General features: G+C 37.4%; 1 protein-coding gene across 4 annotated transcripts in view; it reads left to right on the top strand.

The window, feature by feature from the left end:
* Positions 1–20,961, top strand: part of LOC149197448 (translesion synthesis protein REV1-like) — a 437,492-nt gene that overhangs the window by 247,207 nt on the left and 169,324 nt on the right. For all 4 annotated transcript variants that reach the window (XR_016254763.1, XR_016254764.1, XM_089405838.1 and 1 more), the window contains exons 19-20: positions 3,748–3,831; positions 4,029–4,516. Coding sequence is in view for 2 of the 4 variants with exons in the window: in XM_089405838.1 (XP_089261964.1) it covers positions 3,748–3,831; positions 4,029–4,516 (572 nt within the window). In the remaining 2 variants the exon portion in view is untranslated. The remainder of the gene's footprint in view (positions 1–3,747; positions 3,832–4,028; positions 4,517–20,961) is intronic.

Raw genomic sequence — 20,961 nt, 5'->3', positions numbered from 1 at the left:
CTTTGAATTTTAAGGATTTTGTTCGCCAAACATGGTGACTTAGTCTATAGCATAAGGAAATGTGCTTATTTATTATTTTTATAAGAGGCTCATCCACTTCATACTACTGAGGTTAAAATTAGTAATAATCGGGAAATGATGAAAAATATATGGGCGAAATTAACAATGTTTTTGCTGAATTGATAGTGATGATTATGTATTTTTAGATCAGTGTTGTTAATACTGGTATCAGGAAAATATCGGCGAGGGTCCGGAAAATATCTTATCGGCAATATCGGTGAAAATATCGGCAAGCATAAAAAATGCATAATATATTCATTTTTTTCAGATTTCTAAACATATAAAGCAATAACAACATGAACTAAACACATTGGCACATAAATATGAAGAAGACATTGATATATATGATGTCAAATAGAAATGATACATCAAACTTAAAAGGCGATACCAAATCTTGCTGATCCCTGATAATTGTCCAATCAAGGACTCAAACAAAATAACATCACATATTCTACTGATCCCTGATAGTGATAAATTGATAATTGTCCAATCAAGGACTCAAACAAAATAACATCACATATCCTGCTGATCCCTGATAGTGATAATTGTCCAATCAAGGATTCAAACAAAACAACATCACATATATAAAACTTTAAAAGTATTTCATCATCATGAGTTATAAACTTATATGTAGCAAAAGTTGCAAAACAAATAAAACTAGCAGCTATCTATCTGAGACCATTGGCCTCTCCCTAGCAGCTTTCTTTCTGTCTTGTTCAGCAATTGCTTCACGAGCTTTTTGTATAACCTTTGCACTAAAAACCATACAAGGCATCACATCTGCATCATATGCAGAGAGTTTAGCCAGATGGTATTTCAATCGTGTAATCCCTCCTGATATCTTGGTCCCACACAAGTTGCATGATATATATGCCTGATTTGCGCCACCAACAACCTCCCCATACTCCCAAAATGGGTCCAAGGCTTTTGGCATATTTGACATTTGTAGTGAACTAATTCAAACCTAGGGCACAAAAAAAAACAAAAAAATGGCATTAAACCCCCCAACACAAAATGAAAAAATAATAAGTAATAACAACCTCATTCAAAAAAAATTACTACATTATTTGCATTTTGCAATGTGAATGAAAAATGGCAATAAGAGGGTGCATAAGAAAGTTGAAAAAAAAAATGAAGCTTGCTGTCCAAATATGGAGAAAACCCTTGCATTGGTTCATGGGCATGAAAATCATAGCAAATGGAAAAAAAAAAGAAACAAAATGTTGGTAGGCAAAGAGGCAAGCAAGCATAACCCTAAATCTATGAAAAAATCATTAACATAGGGGTTTTTAAGAACATACCTGCTAATGGAAGAAATGAAGTTTGTCTCACTATTCTTCAATCTTTGATCCACAAAAAAATCTTAATTGGTGGTGATAATCGTCGTTTGATCTTCAAACCCTCCTTGACAAGCACCACAAAAATCTTTCCCTTTTTTCTCCAACACTCTGAAAGAGAAATGAAGAAAAAAAAAAACCAATTTTCGTTTTTTATAGCCGCGGAAAAACACGCCTGGCGATATTTTAGATCGTCGCGCGATATTTTCGAAAATATCGCCGATATTTCGGAAATCGCGCGATATTTTCGGGGCGATATATCGGCTTGCCGAAAATATCGCGATATTTCCGATATTCGGCGATATATCGCCGATATTATCAACAGTGTTTTAGATATACAATCCAGATTTTACAAGATGAATGGTAATACACACACACACACACACGTACACACACACCGTTTCCTTGACGTATTGTATCCAGATTTTTGAAAAATTGCCGTATCCGTTTCAAACCCCATATCTGTTTAGTGCAACTTTGAGTTAACCCATAACACAAGAAGTCGAACAAAAGATAATTTTTTAAATGAAGATAGTGAGGACTTCAATCCTCCTTTACAAAAATTCAAGCTCCAACCTGGACAACAAAATCTTTGGCTTCTTGAAGGTTCGAACCTTGAATGAGGAATCCGATCCTCAAATATAAATCCAGGCTCCAACCGGGTTTCTCACAAGACTCCACCCTTGAACGAGGACTCCAATCCTCTATTTCAAAAATCAGGCTGCAACCTGTACAATTCTTCAGCAATGCTCCAACCTTTAACTGCTTCAAAGACTTCAAGAACTTTATCAAAATACTGCTTCAATGTGGCTCTAAGAGATTTCTCCAAAAAGTGCTTCAAAGATACTGTAAAGGTTGCCCAATTGGTCTTCAAGCTCTGATCGAAAAACTTGCTTCAAGATACTTGCTTCAAGATGCTTTTAAGTCTGCTCCACAGCGCATTCAAAAACTTCCTCTACGATTCCTTCAAAACTGCTTCTAGGTGTCTTCAAGGATGCTACTACAGAAATGTCTTTTAAGTCAGCTCAAAGAGTGACTTCAAATATGCTATAGGAAAGTCTTCAAGTCTGCTACAAAGGTGACCTCAAGAATTCCTCAACAAGTATTCCAACAGTCTGCTTTAAGTCTGCTTAAGGAATATCTTGAAGTCTGCTTCAGCAACCCTGCGTCAAGGCTCTTCAAGTCTGTTCAAAGTCTGATCAGAAAACTGAGCAAATTCTGCTTTTAAAAGTGATTCAAGGTCTGCTTCAAAAGGGATCAAAGTTTGCTCCAGTAATGTTCAAAACACAAGTCTGAAAACTCTTTCTTGCCTTTGTCTTAGGAGACTGAATCTCTTGCCGCAGGCCGAGATACCAGAAGCCACAATGGAGGTCTGAAATTCTGGCCTTGGCTGAATTGCACAGGGCCTGTTACAGGCCAAATTTCAGGCCTTCCACAGGCCGAATTTCAGGCCTTCCACAGGCCGAATTTCAGTGCTTTTTACAGGTCTGAACCTAGCTTATACCGGGTCGAGGTCTGTCTTTATAAGGCTGAGTCTAGTCCTCAAGCAGAGTCAGAGATCAGGCTGTCTGTGAGGACGAAGTCTGCACCAGAGGTAGACACATTTTTCTCCAAGAATTGCTCAAGAAATTTCCAATAACCATAACCCAAAACCAAGGAACCAGAACCAGAAATTGCCTTGTTAATTTGCCTTGGGGTTCATGAGGTATGAACCACTGTTCTTCTCTTCTAGACCCGAGATTTTTCTTATCTTCTCTTCACAGAGCTGATCTGGCAGAATTGGGTAGGAGTATGGTCTTTATTTATACTAATTCAATCACCTACTGAACTGACATGTCTGTTGGGATGGAGTGCCAACTTGTTCTTAAGTAGGCTGACTTGACAAGGGAGGCAAAATCTGGTTTTTTCACTTGAAAAGTTCATTTATCCTCAATGGAGAGGAGTTAGGAGGCATGTAATTACTCATTGAAAAGGGCTTAAAGAGATCTTTAAGCCTATGCTAATCTCCTCTTCAGCTGGATATCCCTTTGACATCAATAACGATTAATTCTTCCAACAGTCAGTAGTGAATGATATGCATGTCATGAGAGGTCTTGTAAAGGAATCACTTACATTATTAACACTACCATATATGTTATATATTCTCTATGGAGTTCTTTCCCCTCTCCTATGTGGATTGGTCGTTTTATCATTAGCAAGCACATTGTTCATAACAGCAATTTTTAATTTCTTGTCTTAATTGATATTGTTGACTGCATATAAAAGCTTTGTGCTTCTTTCTCTCTGTGAAATTTGTGGTATGAGTTGTATGACATGGTCAGTCTAACTTTCTTATGCTTTCTTGTTGAAGGTTCTGGGAAGAATGCCCTGAAGTCATGGCTTGCGTCGACATCAAAGATGACATTGAAGGAATCAGTCCTGATGTCAAATGAAGGTAATGGCTGATATATATATATTACTGATAGTTAGAGTATTAAATTTTCTATGGCTCCTTATTTGGTGTATTTACATTCATGTTGAATTGCATGCTATATCCTTGAGAGAAATACTTCCTTGATAAATCATATGTCATATATTTTAAGTACGTTAATGTTTTATCATTCTTGGTCTGTTTTATTCAACGTTAAACAGAAGGATTTTCCACTGGACAAGACAATGTTGAAGAGACTCATGCTCTGAGAAAGGAATTTAGAAGTGCTGAATGTTATTATGATAAAATTAAGGGTAAAGGGAAAATCCATGAAAGCAATTCTTTTCTGCCACATATATCACGACTTGACCCAGAAGTTCTTGCAAGTCTTCCTCGTGAAATACTTTCAGAAATCAGTGATGTCTACAATATCGAGGTCATTGATTACTCTTTAGGTAAGCACCGAGTCTCTGACAGATATGATATTGCAAATACCGATGCAATAGAAAAGTTTAATGGGGGAACATGCAGTAAAAGACAGGAAAAATTTCCCATACTGGAAGGGTGCAGCAGCAAAGTTGTTAGAAGTGACTGCAAAAATATTGATTGCAACGACCATCAGACGATTTTAAAGAGAGAAGAGGAAGAACAACATCAAAAATCTGCTGCTAACATGTTCTGTTCAGTTGATTTACCAGCATCATCAGAGGTGTGTAACTTCATTCCAGTTTTGCATGGTTTGTTTTTCTACAGTTTATTTATTAATGTCTTTTATTGGACAAATGCTCATTTAAGGTATTAGTTTTCTTTTATTGTGGCAAATACTTTATATTAAGTGGGCACATACGTGCAAAATCTAATATTCAACTCTTGAAAATTTTAAGTGTCTTTACATGCCTATAGTGGTCTTTGTCTTTTCATTGCTTGTCGGTAATCTATGTATACTCATTGTGTTGGTAAAAAGTAAATACCTGATGTAGATGCAACTCTGTCATGTTGACATATTTAGCGTGGCATAGATTGTCTTATATTAAATATTTTCATAATAAAAGTTACAATTTGCATGTATCTTGAATTGAATAATTACTATGAATGAATGAATGAATGAGATTATTACAATGCCACTTGTGACGGTGTACTATATAGCATTGGCTAGTTGTTGATTTGGGGTAGGATCGGATGTGCTCTAGCCTCAAAACTTGGTTGAGAGGCTAAGACACATGAGATCTCCAATACCTAGAAATGGTTTGGGTAGAATCTAAACAGTTTGAGAGATATTAAAATATTCAATATTTTTAATGGAGTCCATAAGTCTAAACTTAAGGAATATAAAATATTAATGTGTATTCATATAAAACTGTGTTAGAATGGTCCGAAAGTCATGGATCGAGCCAAAATTAATCTTAGCCGTTGATTAGGGACTTAATCTTGGCTGTTGATTTGTCAACGAGAAAAGTATAAAAGGAGGCTTGAGGGTCACTTGGAGAACACACCAAATTGATCAAGAATTTGATTTTCTGGGGCTGGGCTTGCTGAGGAAATCGAAGGAGTGATCAGAGTTGTAGTTGAGGGGCAGTGAATACAGAAGCAGAGAGGCAGAGATAGTACCGGGAGGATCAACGCAGAAGCCGGGAGAGAGGGACGCAGAGCCAGCAAGAGGTTCACGCAAAGCTAGCCAAAGCTCACGCAGAGGCTGCCAGGAGCTGTGCAGTGTCTCAGAGAGCCAGCGTGGGTGACCCAGAGGCTCTAAGGGCTGATGCAATGCCTCCAAAGGTTGACGTAGGATGAGCTAGGGTGACGCTGGGCAGACGCTAGGCTAGAAAGGGTTGACGCAGTGCCTAGAGGCTGACGCTGGGCTAGAAACGGTTGACGCAATGCCTAGAGGCTGACATTGGGGTTTTCGTGGGGCAGATTGGAGCTGGGAGTTGTCAGAGTGTTTATCCGGGGTTTCAGCCGGAATATCTGTTTCCGAAGGAGAGGTACTACTGTCGAGATTATTCTCTGTTGGGTGAGCCGGTTTTGGCACCCAGATTGTGTTCTGAAATTGTTTAATAATACAAACCCTCAGATAGCTGCACCTATTTTCCGCATTGGGTTTTTCCGGGGACATTGTTCCAAAAACAATGGTGTCACTTGTCTGCTTCTTTTGTTTCCTTCAGTTGATGATTTGTAATGTGTTGAGCATGTACTTGTATTTATTTTAAGTATTTACATGGTAAATAACTTGTTAATTAATCAGAACAAGTAGGCAGAAATAAATCAGAAAAGTAAATGAAGGGTTTCTAACAGTTAGGCTTCGAAATTCCAACACTAGTCACAAGTGAAGGGTTTGCACACTTTGATAATTATTTATTATTGTTATTGTTATTATTATTATTATTATTTATGTTTATAACGTTGCCGTTGCCTTAAAAAGTGCTTTGTCCTCAAAGCAAGGGTATTGAGGGGTATTGTTTGTGAAATTTTTCTGTTTCCCATAATGAATCTTCATCTAGAAGGTTTTTCCATTTGATAACATATTCTTTGATGGTTCTTGGCCGTAACACCTTTTGTTTAGTGGAAAGAATATATTCTGATTCTAAAATAATTCTTCATTTGTTGTTGAAATTGAGAATTTTTGTTTGAATAGGTTAGTCTTGTCCCAACATCCTCTTGAGGCATGACACGTGGAAGACACTATGGATGCGATCGTTGTGTAGTAACTCCAACCGATAAACTACTTCACTAATTTTTTTGTTGATTGGGAAAGACCAATAGATTTTTGGAGCCAATTTGTTCTTTCCTTGTTGCTTAAGGGATCCCTGTTTGTAAGGTTGGAGTCTTACATACACCCAATTGCCTTTTTGGAACTCTCTTTCGGAGATATGTTGGTCTGTTTGCTGTTTCATTCTATTACAAATTGTTGCTAAATTTTCTTTTAATATTTTAATGTTCTCCGCTCTTCATCTAGTTGATTCCTTACTGCTTGGACTTTAGTGTCAATTAGCGTAAAATCCTTCCATTTTGGGGATTCATAATCATATAAGGCTTGAAATGAGTCATTTTAGCTGATGTGTGATACGTAGAATTATACCACCATTCGGCATAATGTAACCCTTGGTACCAATTATTTTACTTATCTGTCAGAAAACAATAGAGGTAAGTTTCCAAGCATTTATTTAGAATTTCTGCTTGACCATCTATTTGCAGACGGTAGGTTGAGCTCATATTGAAGGATATTTCAGTTTCTTTGCAAAATTCTCTCCAAAGTTTCCCTTAATTTTTTGCATCCCTATCGTTGACAGTGACCTTCAGAAAACCATCCAATTTATAGATGTTCTTATAGAAGACATTGGCCATTTGTTGTTGAAATTATATGGGAAGTGCAGTAGAATACAATTTTGTGCTCTAATAATTACTTCCTAATGATTTTCAACCAGTATTTTTAATGCCAGAAATATTAGTTATACACAAAAAATATAATTAATAAATGCAGTGGAAACAATAAAGATAATAGAAAGATAACCATGCACAATAGGCACAATGTTTTTGTCCGGGAAACCCAATTTTGGAGAAAACCCAACAATCTTTTCTTGTGGAGAAATTGTCTTTCAACAAGATTTACAAATAATAAATTTGTCTAGAAATCTATGCCAATAATACAAGTCAAATGCTAGTCGAACTTGTTCAAACATTTGCTAGTCAATGCTGGTCAAACTAGTCAAATCCACTCAGTGGACATTCTGTAGAAAAATTCAGAGTGCTGTAGCCCACCTAGTTTCAAGTTTTTGCATGGATTAATGCCAAAACCCATCATAAACATATGATTGATATGAAATGAATTTTGCATTTATCTTGAAACAAAGACTACTCTACGTCTCTGATTTTTCACACTTGATAAGAGAGAAAATATGCAAGCACAACCACAGAAAATTACACAGTTGTTGTTGGTCTTGTTGTCGCGCAGATTGACACGACAACGCTCAGACCGGGGGCTGTCACTCTGATCCCCGATCCCTCCGTTTAAGCCTGTCTCCCACGGCTAAGGGGGGTAGACCCTGTGAGATGATGAAGACCAACTGTCGACTAGTTGGTTGGGAGACACGAGACACGATATGATAAGCACTAGATGGATTTAGAAGTTAAAAGTCCAGTGCCTTGTGGAGCAAACGCTAAATCGTTTAATTACCAGATGCTGCAGAAATATGATCTCATTAGGAGCAATCGTTTATCATCAAAGCCTGAGCGAAAATTAATTTTTATCAAATGCGAGAGAAAAACTTTACGGCTTAGTGATACTCCAGCAAATTAAGATTTCGAAAACGCTTTGAACAACCATGCAAAATCATGAATCATTTACAAATACCAACGAATCTTTAAGATGATCACAGATTCGTCTAAAATAATAAACATTTATCCCACATCAGTAATTTCCTGAGAACAGCTAGATTGGGCAAACAAGAAAAGATTCCACAAAATTTTTTTTATACTCTTTCAATTTTTTTTTTTTTTAAAACATAAAACTAACTTTTTAATAAAAAAAATGAATTCCTAAATTAAAAATTAAATTTCCTAATTTTTTTTTTGTTATAAAAAATAAAATGAAAACTTAACCTAAAAATTAATATAAATCTAAAATTTAAAAAACGTAAGTCCAAACTCTAAATATTAAAATAAAAAATAGTTAAATTCTAACTTTAAGCTATAAAGAGAAACAACTAAACTAAAATATATGTATATATATATATATATATATATATATTTTATATATCATATATTAAAAACGAAATCAAAAAACTTATAAGACAAATCTAATAAGAAAAAAAAAACAAAATCAAAACTTCTAACTAAACAAAACTAACGCTAACCTATTAACTCTAACCTAAACGTATTTAGCTATGATTTAAACAAAGATTGAAAACAAACCTAAAACTGACGCATACAAAGAAAGAAAAACGTAAATTTTACCCTGACGATGATGAATCCAAAGAGTCCAGGCGAAATGGTCAGGTTTCATACAGTGGACGGTGGCAGTTAAGTGTCCAGGCAAAAGGTCGAGCTTTATACACAGTATACGGCGGAAAAGTTTTCGACACAGTTAAAACCACAACCTTAGGATGCATACGCCCACACTGCTGGTGTCTGACGAAGAAAGGCGTTGAACGCTCCTGATGCCTGCGCGTAAACACTAAAGCGAAAACGTGCTTGCCTTGATCGCAGTCGAATGCAGGTATCTCGTTTGTTTAACCCGGAGCTCGATGGTATTGCCTGTGCTGAATGCTCCCAAAAACACAAGTCTGCAGATGTACGTGTACCAACGGAGGCGATTGAGGAAAACGCTGCGACTTTAACTGATCACATTTACCATGAAACCCAAAGAAATTCCTGCGCAGAACAATCAGAGGGACACGCCGTCTGTATGAATGAAATTTTGAGTATCAATGAATTATTTGATGACGCCCACGCTGAAACTGTTGTTCGTCTGACTAAACGGAGTTTTCGGCACGCTTCTTTTACGCAAGGTGTTTAGCTGAACCAGAGACAGGAGTATTGGTGTGTGACAGTCATTCTAGGTTGCCCCAGAAGCAAGCCGGTATCTGCAACAGGAATTCTGCCTGAAACAAGGACTTTGGATACAACACTTAGTAGTGTGATCGAACAGATCTACAAAATAAATTTGTCCCTGTGGCAGATTTAAATACTGAGAAATGTTCAGAAAACCCTTGAAATTCTCAAAGTAAACCATGCACTCTGAAATGATGAAATCACCCAAAAAATAATATGTACACAAAACCGAAATCAAAACCCTAAATAAAAAAAATTTGAAACCCTAGAACAACTGATTAATGTACAGATTTTTGGCCCCTTAATAGCCAGATTCAACAATGAGCACAGGAATATTTTAAAGAAATAAAGATTTAAGGTTTTCACTGTGAAGAACTTCAGAAAATCTCTCATGCAAATCAGAAAAATAAACCGAATGATAGACCCAGGATCAAATCCAACTGGGCTCAACACAAAATGCTTGCGGGAGTTGGCTGGTTCAGCCGAGAACTTCCCCGAACGCCCGCAAAATTTCCTTCAATGATGTTTTCTGCACAGCTCAAAACAACCGTCAATAAAGAGGGCAAAAATGCTGCTGGATCTCAGGAAGTGATGGAGATACCTGCCATTACTTCAGAAACCCTAACAACACTCAAACCCCAGCAAGTGAACAAGATACCTGTGGTCACAATACTCTACAAAAAGCTATTATTAATGGCTGAAAATAACATATGCAGAAAATGAAATGATCTCACAGCATTTCAAGAGAGTAACACCAGCAAGATATGGACCCCAAAGTCTTCTTTTATTAACCAGAAACAGATTTACAAGAGAGCTTCTTCAGTCTTAGACTCACAGATCCAATTGATCTGAAAAGACCCCTAACACCCTATTTAAAGGAAATGATCCAACGACTAGTTCGAGTGATCCATGTAGAAATGATCTCGACCGTTGATGAGGATCAAGACATCTCTTGATCTCATCCGTCGATTTATTCACTTAAAATATTATTATTTTATTAGTTAGGGTTTTATTATTTTTTTAATTTTTTATTTATTTCATTTTTTTTTTTAATTTTTATTTATTTTATTATTTTTATTCATTTTTTAATTTTTTAATTCATTTTAAAATGGATCATCGAACTAAGCCTTCGGAAACATCACCTAGGACCTAGGACTTAAGACTCATGAGGGAATTTAAAACATTTTTTCGACCCTCAGGACACATTACATCATGACTTTTACAATTTACATCTTAAGGGAAAAAACCCCTTTAACATAGACCCTCACAAATCTCCCAGTTCTGCAACACAACTATAATCTAGCAGATCAACACACTAGGATTCTCCTAAAATTCCAATGACAAAATCCATCCCGGCTTTGGGGTCAGGTTTGAAGGAAAACTCTGCCGATCCATGGATCGGTGAGACAAAAAACCTTCCGGGACGTAGATTACCACTAGAAAGTTAGGTCCACCTAGGCAATTCACATACACGACTCGTATCTGCTAAGATTATTTACAAATTATACATGCAGACTGGGTTTACAATAAAAAATGATCAAGTTGCTGATGACTGCAGGATGGCACGGACACGCTGATCAGGTGCTGCCCCTTTTTGCAAAGAAAAGGGGGGGGGTACTGCATGGGTAGTTGACCAGTAGAGGTCAACATCTGGCTCTACTTGGGGACACGTTGTTGCTTGCAGGAATGTGAGAATCCAGAATCTGCATCCATACAACACAAAAATAAGTAGCGTCCGTCCGAAATCATCATATACATTAAGCACAGGAAAGATAAAAGCTCTTCATTTATTAACTATCTAAAGCGGAAATGAAAATGCGGAAAAAGCAAGGAGCAGGGTTAGAAATACGATACAAAAGATGCCCCATGGCATCACATGTGTTCAATAAAGTGCATACTGAGCATTTGCCTGCTTTCAGGCAAATCTGTCGGCTGCTTGTCGGATGTGCCGTGTCCAATTTTGCATATGGTAGGACTTTTTCCTATCCGAAAATCAAGCTGCTCGCGGCCGTCTGATGCGTCAAATCTTCTTCTTATTTTCTTTCTCTTACGTTTTTTCTTTCTGGCAGGTGGAATTACTGATGACCTGGAACTTTCTGTTTCAAAACTATCAGATGAAGTATGCGTGACATGTCTTTCTTTATCCTGCATCTGATCTTTATCATTCTTAAATCTATCCGGATCACTTTCAATTAACCATCTTTCAATCGAATCAATAACCTCCTCATAATAAGATGGAGCTTGTTGCAGCAAATGAGAAGACTCCTGATCTGTTGATGTTACCTGGTTTCTTTCATCTTCCAGTTGCTGAAACCTTTGAACCTGTGTTCTAATGGCATCCATCTGTCTAGAGTGTTCAACCTTTATATCACCGATTTGTCTGGCATGATGTTCTTCCATGTCTTTTATCATTTTATTGTTCTTTTCCTTTATGTCCATCAAGTAATGCTGCATGAAATTTATTTCTTCCTTATGATTCGCTTGCATGTCAGCCAATTGATTATTATGATTGAACGTCATGATAGTCATTTCCTCTTCCATAGTTAATAACTTGTTTTGCATAGAGTCAATTTCCCTATCATGATCAGCTTTCATGGTCACCATATTTTCCTCTAAGACTGAGATCTTGCTATGCATGTTTCCAATTTCTGTTTCATATTTAGTTTTCATGGCCTCAATTTCTTTAGCATGCTGATTTTGCGTGACCTCAATCTCCCTATTACGTTTTTCCAGTTGGGTGCATAATGTTCTGACATCATTGACATAGTTAGTTTGATTGCTTTCCATATTTCTCACCAGCATCATTAGATCTTGTATAATTTGCTTTTGTTCCTCCTTTTCATTGTTATTTGTCCTTGATTTTTCACTACCATGAACTTGATCTGCAATATTTCCAGTGGATGACACATTCTGACATGAAGAATCGTCTTGGGATCTTTCACCATCAGCTGGACCTCTTATCAAATTACTTTCATTTTGTTGCACAATTTTAGAGGTAGAAGGCAAGCTGACCGGATAACAATATCTATCTTCAAAAGCATTGATAATGTCTTTTAAAGAAGTAAAAGAATCCTTAGGAAAATTGTTAAACCAATTCAAAGCATCATCTTCTAAAGAAAGGACAAATAGACGCATTTTGATATCTTCATGATTAAACTGAGGGGGTCTGCAATATATGATCATGATGCGAATAAACAAGTCTAGATGCCTGTTAGCAGCGATAGGATCACCATCTGAAAAAATAGGTAATTCAGGAATGGCCTCCTCCGGAAAATCATGGAGACGGTGAGTAAAACGACATGGTTTACATGAATAATCCATGCTGAATAATAAGGGATCAGATGGATGATAGAACTAGATCTCTGCTCAAGAAAATCAAAAGATGAAAGGAGTGGAGTCGCCACTTGAACAATAAAACTGATTCTAAGATCCAGGAAGTAATCAACAAGCAGATATGCAGGAGGCTTCTTGTCTGGGAAAAATAAGAAAATGGAGTCGCCACCCAAACAAGAAACAAACACAAGAGATGTTGCTGATATGGGATGAAAAGATGCCAAAAATATTGAATCTGCCAGCTCAAATGAGAGACGAGAAAGATGAGAAGATGAATGAAAAGTCGTTAAAACACTGAGAAAAAGTATCCCCGGCAACGGCGCGAAAAAATGTTGGCATTGCCGGCTCAAACGAATGATAGAAAGATGAATGATGAATGATGAAAAGTCGTTGAAATGCCGAGAAAACAAACTCCCCGACAACGGCGCCAAAAAATGTTGTCGTTGCCGGCTCAAACGAATGATAGACAGATGAACGATGAATGATGAAAAGATGATGAAATGCCGAGAAAACAAGTCCCCGGCAGCGGCGCCAAAAAATGTTGTCGCGCAGATTGACACGACAACGCTCAGACCGGGGGCTGTCACTCTGATCCCCGATCCCTCCGTTTAAGCCTGTCTCCCGCGGCTAAGGGGGGTAGACCCTGTGAGATGATGAAGACCAACTGTCGACCAGTTGGTTGGGAGACATGAGACACGATATGATAAGCACTAGATGGATTTAGAAGTTAAAAGACTAGTGCCTTGTGGAGCAAACGCTAAATCGTTTAATTACCAGATGCTGCAGAAATATGATCTCATTAGGAGCAATCATTTATCATCAAAGCCTGAGCGAAAATTAATTTTTATCAAATGCGAGAAAAAAGCTTTACGGCTTAGTGATACTCCAGCAAATTAAGATTTCGAAAACGCTTTGAACAACCATGCAAAATCATGAATCATTTACAAATACCAGCTAATCTTTAAGATGATCACAGATTCGTCTAAAATAATAAACATTTATCCCACATCAGTAATTTCCTGAGAACAACTAGATTTGGCAAACAAGAAAAGATTCCACAATTTTTTTTTTATACTTTTTCAATTTTTTTTTTTTTTTTTAAACATAAAACTAACGTTTTAATAAAAAAAATGAATTCCTAAATTAAAAATTAAATTTCCTATTCTTTTTTTTTGTTATAAAAAATAAAATGAAAACTTAACCTAAAAATTAATATAAATCTAAAATTTAAAAAACGTAAGTCCAAACTCTAAATATTAAAATAAAAAAAAGTTAAATTCTAACTTTAAGCTATAAAGAGAAACAACTAAACTAAAATATATGTATATATATATATATATATTTTTTTTTATATCATATTTTAAAAACGAAATCAAAAAACTTATAAGACAAATCTAATAAGAAAAAAAAAAAAACAAAATCAAAACTTCTAACTAAACAAAACTAACGCTAACCTATTAACGCTAACCTAAACGTATTTAGCTATGATTTAAACAAAGATTGAAAACAAACCTAAAACTGATGCATACAAAGAAAGAAAAACGTAAATTTTACCCTGACGATGATGAATCCAAAGAGTCCAGGCGAAATGGTCAGGTTTCATACAGTGGACGGCGGCAGTTAAGTGTCCAGGCGAAAGGTCGAGCTTTATACACAGTCTACGGCGACAAAGTTTTCGACACAGTTAAAACCACAACCTTAGGATGCATACGCCCACACTACTGGTGTCTGATGGAGAAAGGCGTTCAACGCTCCTGATGCCTGCGCGTAAACACTAAAGCGAAAACGTGCTTGCCTTGATCGCAGTCGAATGCAGGTATCTCGTTTGTTTAACCCGGAGCTCGATGGTATTGCCTGTGCTGAATGCTCCCAAAAACACAAGTCTGCAAATGTACGTGTACCAACGGAGGCGATTGAGGAAAACGCTGCGACTTTAACTGATCACATTTACCATAAAACCCAAAGAAATTCCTGCGCAGAACAATCAGAGGGACACGCCGTCTGTATGAATGAAATTTTGAGTATCAATGAATTATTTGATGACGTCCACGCTGAAACTGTTGCTCGTCTGACTAAACGGAGTTTTCGGCACGCTTCTTTTACGCAAGGTGTTTAGCTGAACCAGAGACAGGAGTATTGGTGTGTGACAGTCATTCTAGGTTGCCCCAGAAGCAAGCCGGTATCTGCAATAGGAATTCTGCCTGAAACAAGCACTTTTGGATACAGCACTGAGTAGCGTGATCAAACAGATCTGCAAAATAAATTTGTCCCTGTGGCAGATTTAAATACTGAGGAATGGTCAGAAGATTTATCAAACCCTTGAAATTCTCAAAGTAAACCATGCACTCTGAAATGATGAAATCACCCAAAAAATAATATGTACACAAAACCGAAATCAAAACCCTAAATAAAAAAAAATTTGAAACCCTAGAACAACTGATTAATGTACAGATTTTTGGCCCCTTAATAGCCAGATTCAACAATGAGCACAGGAATATTTTAAAGAAATAAAGATTTAAGGTTTTCACTGTGAAGAACTTCAGAAAATCTCTCATGCAAATCAGAAAAATAAACCGAATGATAGACCCAGGATCAAATCCAACTGGGCTCAACACAAAATGCTTGCGGGAGTTGGCTGGTTTAGCCGAGAACTTCCCCGAACGCCCGCAAAATTTCCTTCAATGATGTTTTCTGCACAGCTCAAAACAACCGTCAATAAAGAGGGCAAAAATGCTGCTGGATCTCAGGAAGTAATGGAGATACCTGCCATTACTTCAGAAACCCTAACGACACTCAAACCCCAGCAAGTGAACAAGATACCTGTGCTCACAATACTCTACAAAAAGCTATTATTAATGGCTGAAAATAACATATGCAGAAAATGAAATGATCTCACAGCATTTCAAGAGACTAACACCAGCAAGATATGGACCCCAAAGTCTTCTTTTATTAACCAGAAACAGATTTACAAGAGAGCTTCTTCAGTCTTAGACTCACAGATCCAATTGATCTGAAAAGACCCCTAGCACCCTATTTAAAGGAAATGATCCAACGGCTAGTTCGAGTGATCCATGTAGAAATGATCTCGACCGTTGATGAGGATCAAGACATCTCTTGATCTCATCCGTCGATTTATTCACTTAAAATATTATTATTTTATTAGTTAGGGTTTTATTATTTTTTTAATTTTTTATTTATTTCATTTTTTTTTAATTTTTATTTATTTTATTATTTTTTATTATTTTTATTCATTTTTTAATTTCTTAATTCATTTTAAAATGGATCATCGAACTAAGCCTTCGGAAACATCACCTAGGACCTAGGACTTAAGACTCATGAGGGGATTTAAAACATTTTTTCGACCCTCAGGACACATTACATCATGACTTTTACAATTTACATCTTAAGGGAAAAAACCCCTTTAACATAGACCCTCACAAATCTCCCAGTTCTGCGACACAACTATAATCTAGCAGATCAACACACTAGGATTCTCCTAAAATTCCAATGACAAAATCCATCCCGGCTTTGGGGTCAGGTTTGAAGGAAAACTCTGCCGATCCATGGATCGGTGAGACAAAAAACCTTCCGGGACGTAGATTACCACTAGAAAGTTAGGTCCACCTAGGCAATTCACATACACGACTCGTATCTGCTAAGATTATTTACAAATTATACATGCAGACTGGGTTTACAATAAAAAATGATCAAGTTGCTGATGACTGCAGGATGGCACGGACATGCTGATCAGGTGTTGCCCCTTTTTGCAAAGAAAAGGGGGGTGTACTGCATGGGTAGTTGACCAGTAGAGGTCAACATCTGGCTCTACTTGGGGACACGTTGTTGCTTGCAGGAATGTGAGAATCCAGAATCTGCATCCATACAACACAAAAATAAGTAGCGTCCATCCAAAATCATCATATACATTAAGCACAGGAAAGATAAAAGCTCTTCATTTATTAACTATCTAAAGCAGAAATGAAAATGCGGAAAAAGCAAGGAGCAGGGTTAGAAATACGATACAAAAGATGCCCCATGGCATCACATGTGTTCAATAAAGTGCATACTGAGCATTTGCCTGCTTTCAGGCAAATCTGTCGGCTGCTTGTCGGATGTGCCATGTCCAATTTTGCATATGGTAGGACTTTTTCCTATCCGAAAATCAAGCTGCTCGCGGCCGTCTGATGCGTCAAATCTTCTTCTTATTTTCTTTCTCTTACGTTTTTTCTTTCTGGCAGGTGGAATTACTGATGACCTGGAACTTTCTGTTTCAAAACTATCAGATGAAGTATGCGTGATATGTCTTTCTTTATCCTGCATCTGATCTTTATCATTCTTAAATCTATCCGGATCACCTTCAATTAACCATCTTTCAATCGAATCAATAACCTCCTCATAATAAGATGGAGCTTGTTGCAGCAAATGAGAAGACTCCTGATCTGTTGATGTTACCTGGTTTCTTTCATCTTCCAATTGCTGAAACCTTTGAACCTGTGTTCTAATGGCATCCATCCCTCTTCAAATTCGCCAAGGGTGAAGTCGAAGCAGAGAATATTATCAGAACGATGCAACTGAATATGGCCTACCTAAAGATCACTTCATTGGAAGACCAGATCTTAGGGTGGAAGGAAAGGCAGATAACTAGTTCGGCCAATTTTGCGAAGGAGTGTCCGAATGGTAGGGACACATCACTTGATGATGATAATAATCATTCCAGGGACATATTCAATGATGAAAGGAATGATAGGTAATGCAGGTCATCAAGGAAATGGGTGATTCTTCATAGAAAGCAAAGAACCCTAGGTATGAAGAATCAAATGTTGTTTCTGATAAGATGAAAAAGCGTTATCTTGTATTGGCCCTCTCCTTCAGATTCTTTGGGAATCTGGCTTATAGATTGTATTGCTTCAAGGCACTTCATCGGATAGATGGGTGCACTCTCTAATTTGGTAGAGATGGAAACAATCGTGGGATTGTACTTGGAGCCGATGCCACCTATCCCGGAAAGGGTGTAGGGAATGTTAACTCTCAATTGAATAAGGGTAACTCGATTCATTTACAGAATCTATTTTATGTAGCTGATCGCAAGAAGAACCTGGTGTCCATCTCGGAAATGGAAGTCAAAGGTTTCATGTGGCATTCATCGATGGAAAGGTATGTGTTAAAAAATATAATTTTCAAAGATGTTTTTTCTCATGAGTTCAAGGTTGGCAATTCGTATCAAGTTGCAGGACTATCCATTGGGGATCATGTCAATTGACATATCGCATCTATAACACTGGAGGTCTACCTATAGGGCCCTACCTAATGTGAGTCAAATGGTGATAAGGATGTTTGAATTCAAGTAGAGCATGAAGGTACATGTCTGAGATGTACTGAAGGAAAATCTTATAAGGGGACGCATTGCTGTGTTTACCGTACTCCCTATGCTAGGATGACCTCCATTGATTTGGGATCAGTATGAGTGGTTTGAGACACTCTCTTGTGACATTGATCTGGGATCAATGAAACTGATCTGGGATCAGTGTGACTGGTTTGAGACACTCTTGTGATATTGATCCAGGATCAATAAAATTGACTTCGAGTCAGTGAGAGTTATGTGACACACTCTCTTCAGACGAAACTGACTTCAGGTCAGTAGAGAATGGTATGAGACATTTTCGATCGATTCTTCTTCTTCATGGTTCAGCAGAGCAGAGCAGATCTCAACAGATCAAAGCAGAGCTCAGCAGGGCAGAGCTCAACAGATCAAAGATGAGTAGAGTAGTGGAGGGCACTGATGGCAGAGATAGTACAATTAGACATATGGATCAATGGATGGAGTTCTCCCTAGTTGAGAGGGAGTGTTAAAATTGGCAACTAGGGCCAAATTCCATGTGGGTCATCTTATTTATGGCAGCTGATATTTTTCATGAATCCCTCTCATCGAGAGGTGTAGGATTGATCTAAAGATCATTCGATTCTGATAAGTGTTCATGGAGTTATGAATTTATTTGCATTATAAGACAATTTGTCAAGGTCGGCCAGCAACCAAATGTACCCCACATGTGCTCAATGTTTTAGTATAAATAGAGGTGGCCTTCAAGTCATTTCAACACACTTGGGATCTCTTCCTCTCTCTACTTGTCTTTGGGTTTAGTAGGAGGAGAGATCCTAAGGAATAACGTTGCATTGATCCAAAAGCCAGAAAGCCAGAATTGCTGGAAAAGCTGGAACTGCCGAAAAAGCCGAAATTGTCGGAAAATCCAGAACTGCCAGAACTACTGTAAAAGCCGGAAAAGACGGAACTGCTAGAAAAACTAGAAAAGCCGAAAACTCCGGAACTGCTGGAAAAGCCGGAAAATTCGGAACTGCCAGAAAAGTCAGATAAGCCAGAAAAGCCAAAAATGCTGGAACTGTCAGAAAACCCAGAACTGCCGGGAACAGCTGGAACTGCCGGAACTACATGGAATAGTGAGAACTGTCGGGAACTGTCGGAAACAACGGGAGCATATGTCTTCGAAGGAGAGCAACATGCAAGGGACAACTAACTAACATTGGGACAATTGTATGGTACTTAGCAGCAAATACACCAAGCATGCAATGTTACAGCTAGCATGCAAGGGACAACTGGCATGCAACAACAAGCATGCTAGGACAACAAGTATGGTAGGGACAACAAGCAAGCAAGGTGCAACCAACACATAGGTCAGGATGGCAACATGGTGCAACAATGGCACATAATGCAGTATAGTGATGGGTACAGTCATGATTAATGAAGCATGATGAGATGCAGCATAGTGATGATGGGTGCAACACGGTAAGGTGCAGCATGATGACAAAATGCAACACAATGATAGGTGAAGGAGTCACCTTGGAGAATCATTTGAAGCAACATGTGTTCAACTGATCTCATTTATCATCTTATTAGAGATGATCTATGCTCTTATCTAGATATGTCAAAATGTTGACTTCTATTGTAAATGTACTATCTCTCTCTCTTTGCTGAACTATTGCAGAACATATAAGAAGAATTGATCAAGGGTTTCCCCACATTGGGGTTTGTCTCTGGCTAGCGCCACATCTTGTGTCCTCTTGTCTTGGCTTGTCTTCTGCGATTTGTGTTTATGTTCTATCTGTAGTTTACTTTAATGCTGATGTGATTGCTAATCTGGAAAAGATATTGAGCTAACTTTGAAAATTGAAATAAATTGCTCTAAGCATAGAACATACCTAAAATTTAACAGAAATGGAGAAAAAGATGACATGAAATAGTCAAAATGAGAATCTACAATTCGTGTACAAGAACTAGATCAAAACATGCAAGTAGAATTCCATACTTGTGTAGTTAAAACAATGCTCTAGGTAGCAAATAAAGTCCTTGAAAGCACACAATATTGATCAAGAAAAATATTTAATTTAAATTTATGTGATCTTAATAAGCTAGAGGAAAGGAAACACCCCTCTCTCAAAATCGTTTGATAAGATCCTTGAGGCAAACTGATTGGGTACTTCTATTCTTGATCTTGGGAGTTAGTTCATCTATTGAAGAGCTATCCCATGCCCAAGCAGATCCTTCAACCAAATCTAAAGATCTTTACACACTTGGAAAAAGATGTCAGCAATCATAAGGGATTAGATTATACAATGGAGGAGAAGACTAGAGTTTTCACCAAAAATCTTCTAGTGCTCCTCTTCCTAGAGTATTTCTCTTAGCCAAAAACCATGCAAGATAGCTTGCATATGTTAATCCAAACAAGTGGCAAAATGATAACTAGCATAATCCCACATACATGTAGAATGTAAAGCACAAAAATTGAAATAACAACACCTCAAGAAATGAAAGGAGAACACCAACACAATAGTACCCTAAGTCACCTGACACGGGGATTCGGGATTCGTAGGATTCAGGATTCGTAGTATCGGATTCAGACATGTTGATCCCTCGAAACAGGACGTGTAGGATTCGTTATATATTATTTTATTATATATATATATATATATATATATATATATTAAAAATTAGATATTTCTTACACAAATTTTAATTAATGATACAAATTTATTAATTTCAAACATAGATATTCATCTATAGCATGCATAGTACATACAAAATTCAAATACATGTCACTAGTCAGTGGTCACATAAATCATGATCCATCATTCGTAACTGAAAGACAACTTACAACTACAAGATAGTAAGATAAACACACTGACAACTGTAGTTTTCTCATTAAGTCATCAAATCAAAATGTGTTACATAGGTAGTGCTGGTGCAATGCTAATGGCAAATAGAAA

Source organism: Pinus tabuliformis, chromosome 2_2 (genome assembly GCF_031772625.1).
Source record: "Pinus tabuliformis cultivar Carrire ecotype Pingquan chromosome 2_2, CPIR1, whole genome shotgun sequence".
In the NCBI taxonomy this organism is placed as follows: domain Eukaryota; kingdom Viridiplantae; phylum Streptophyta; class Pinopsida; order Pinales; family Pinaceae; genus Pinus; species Pinus tabuliformis.
This window is presented reverse-complemented; position numbering and strand designations above follow the sequence as displayed.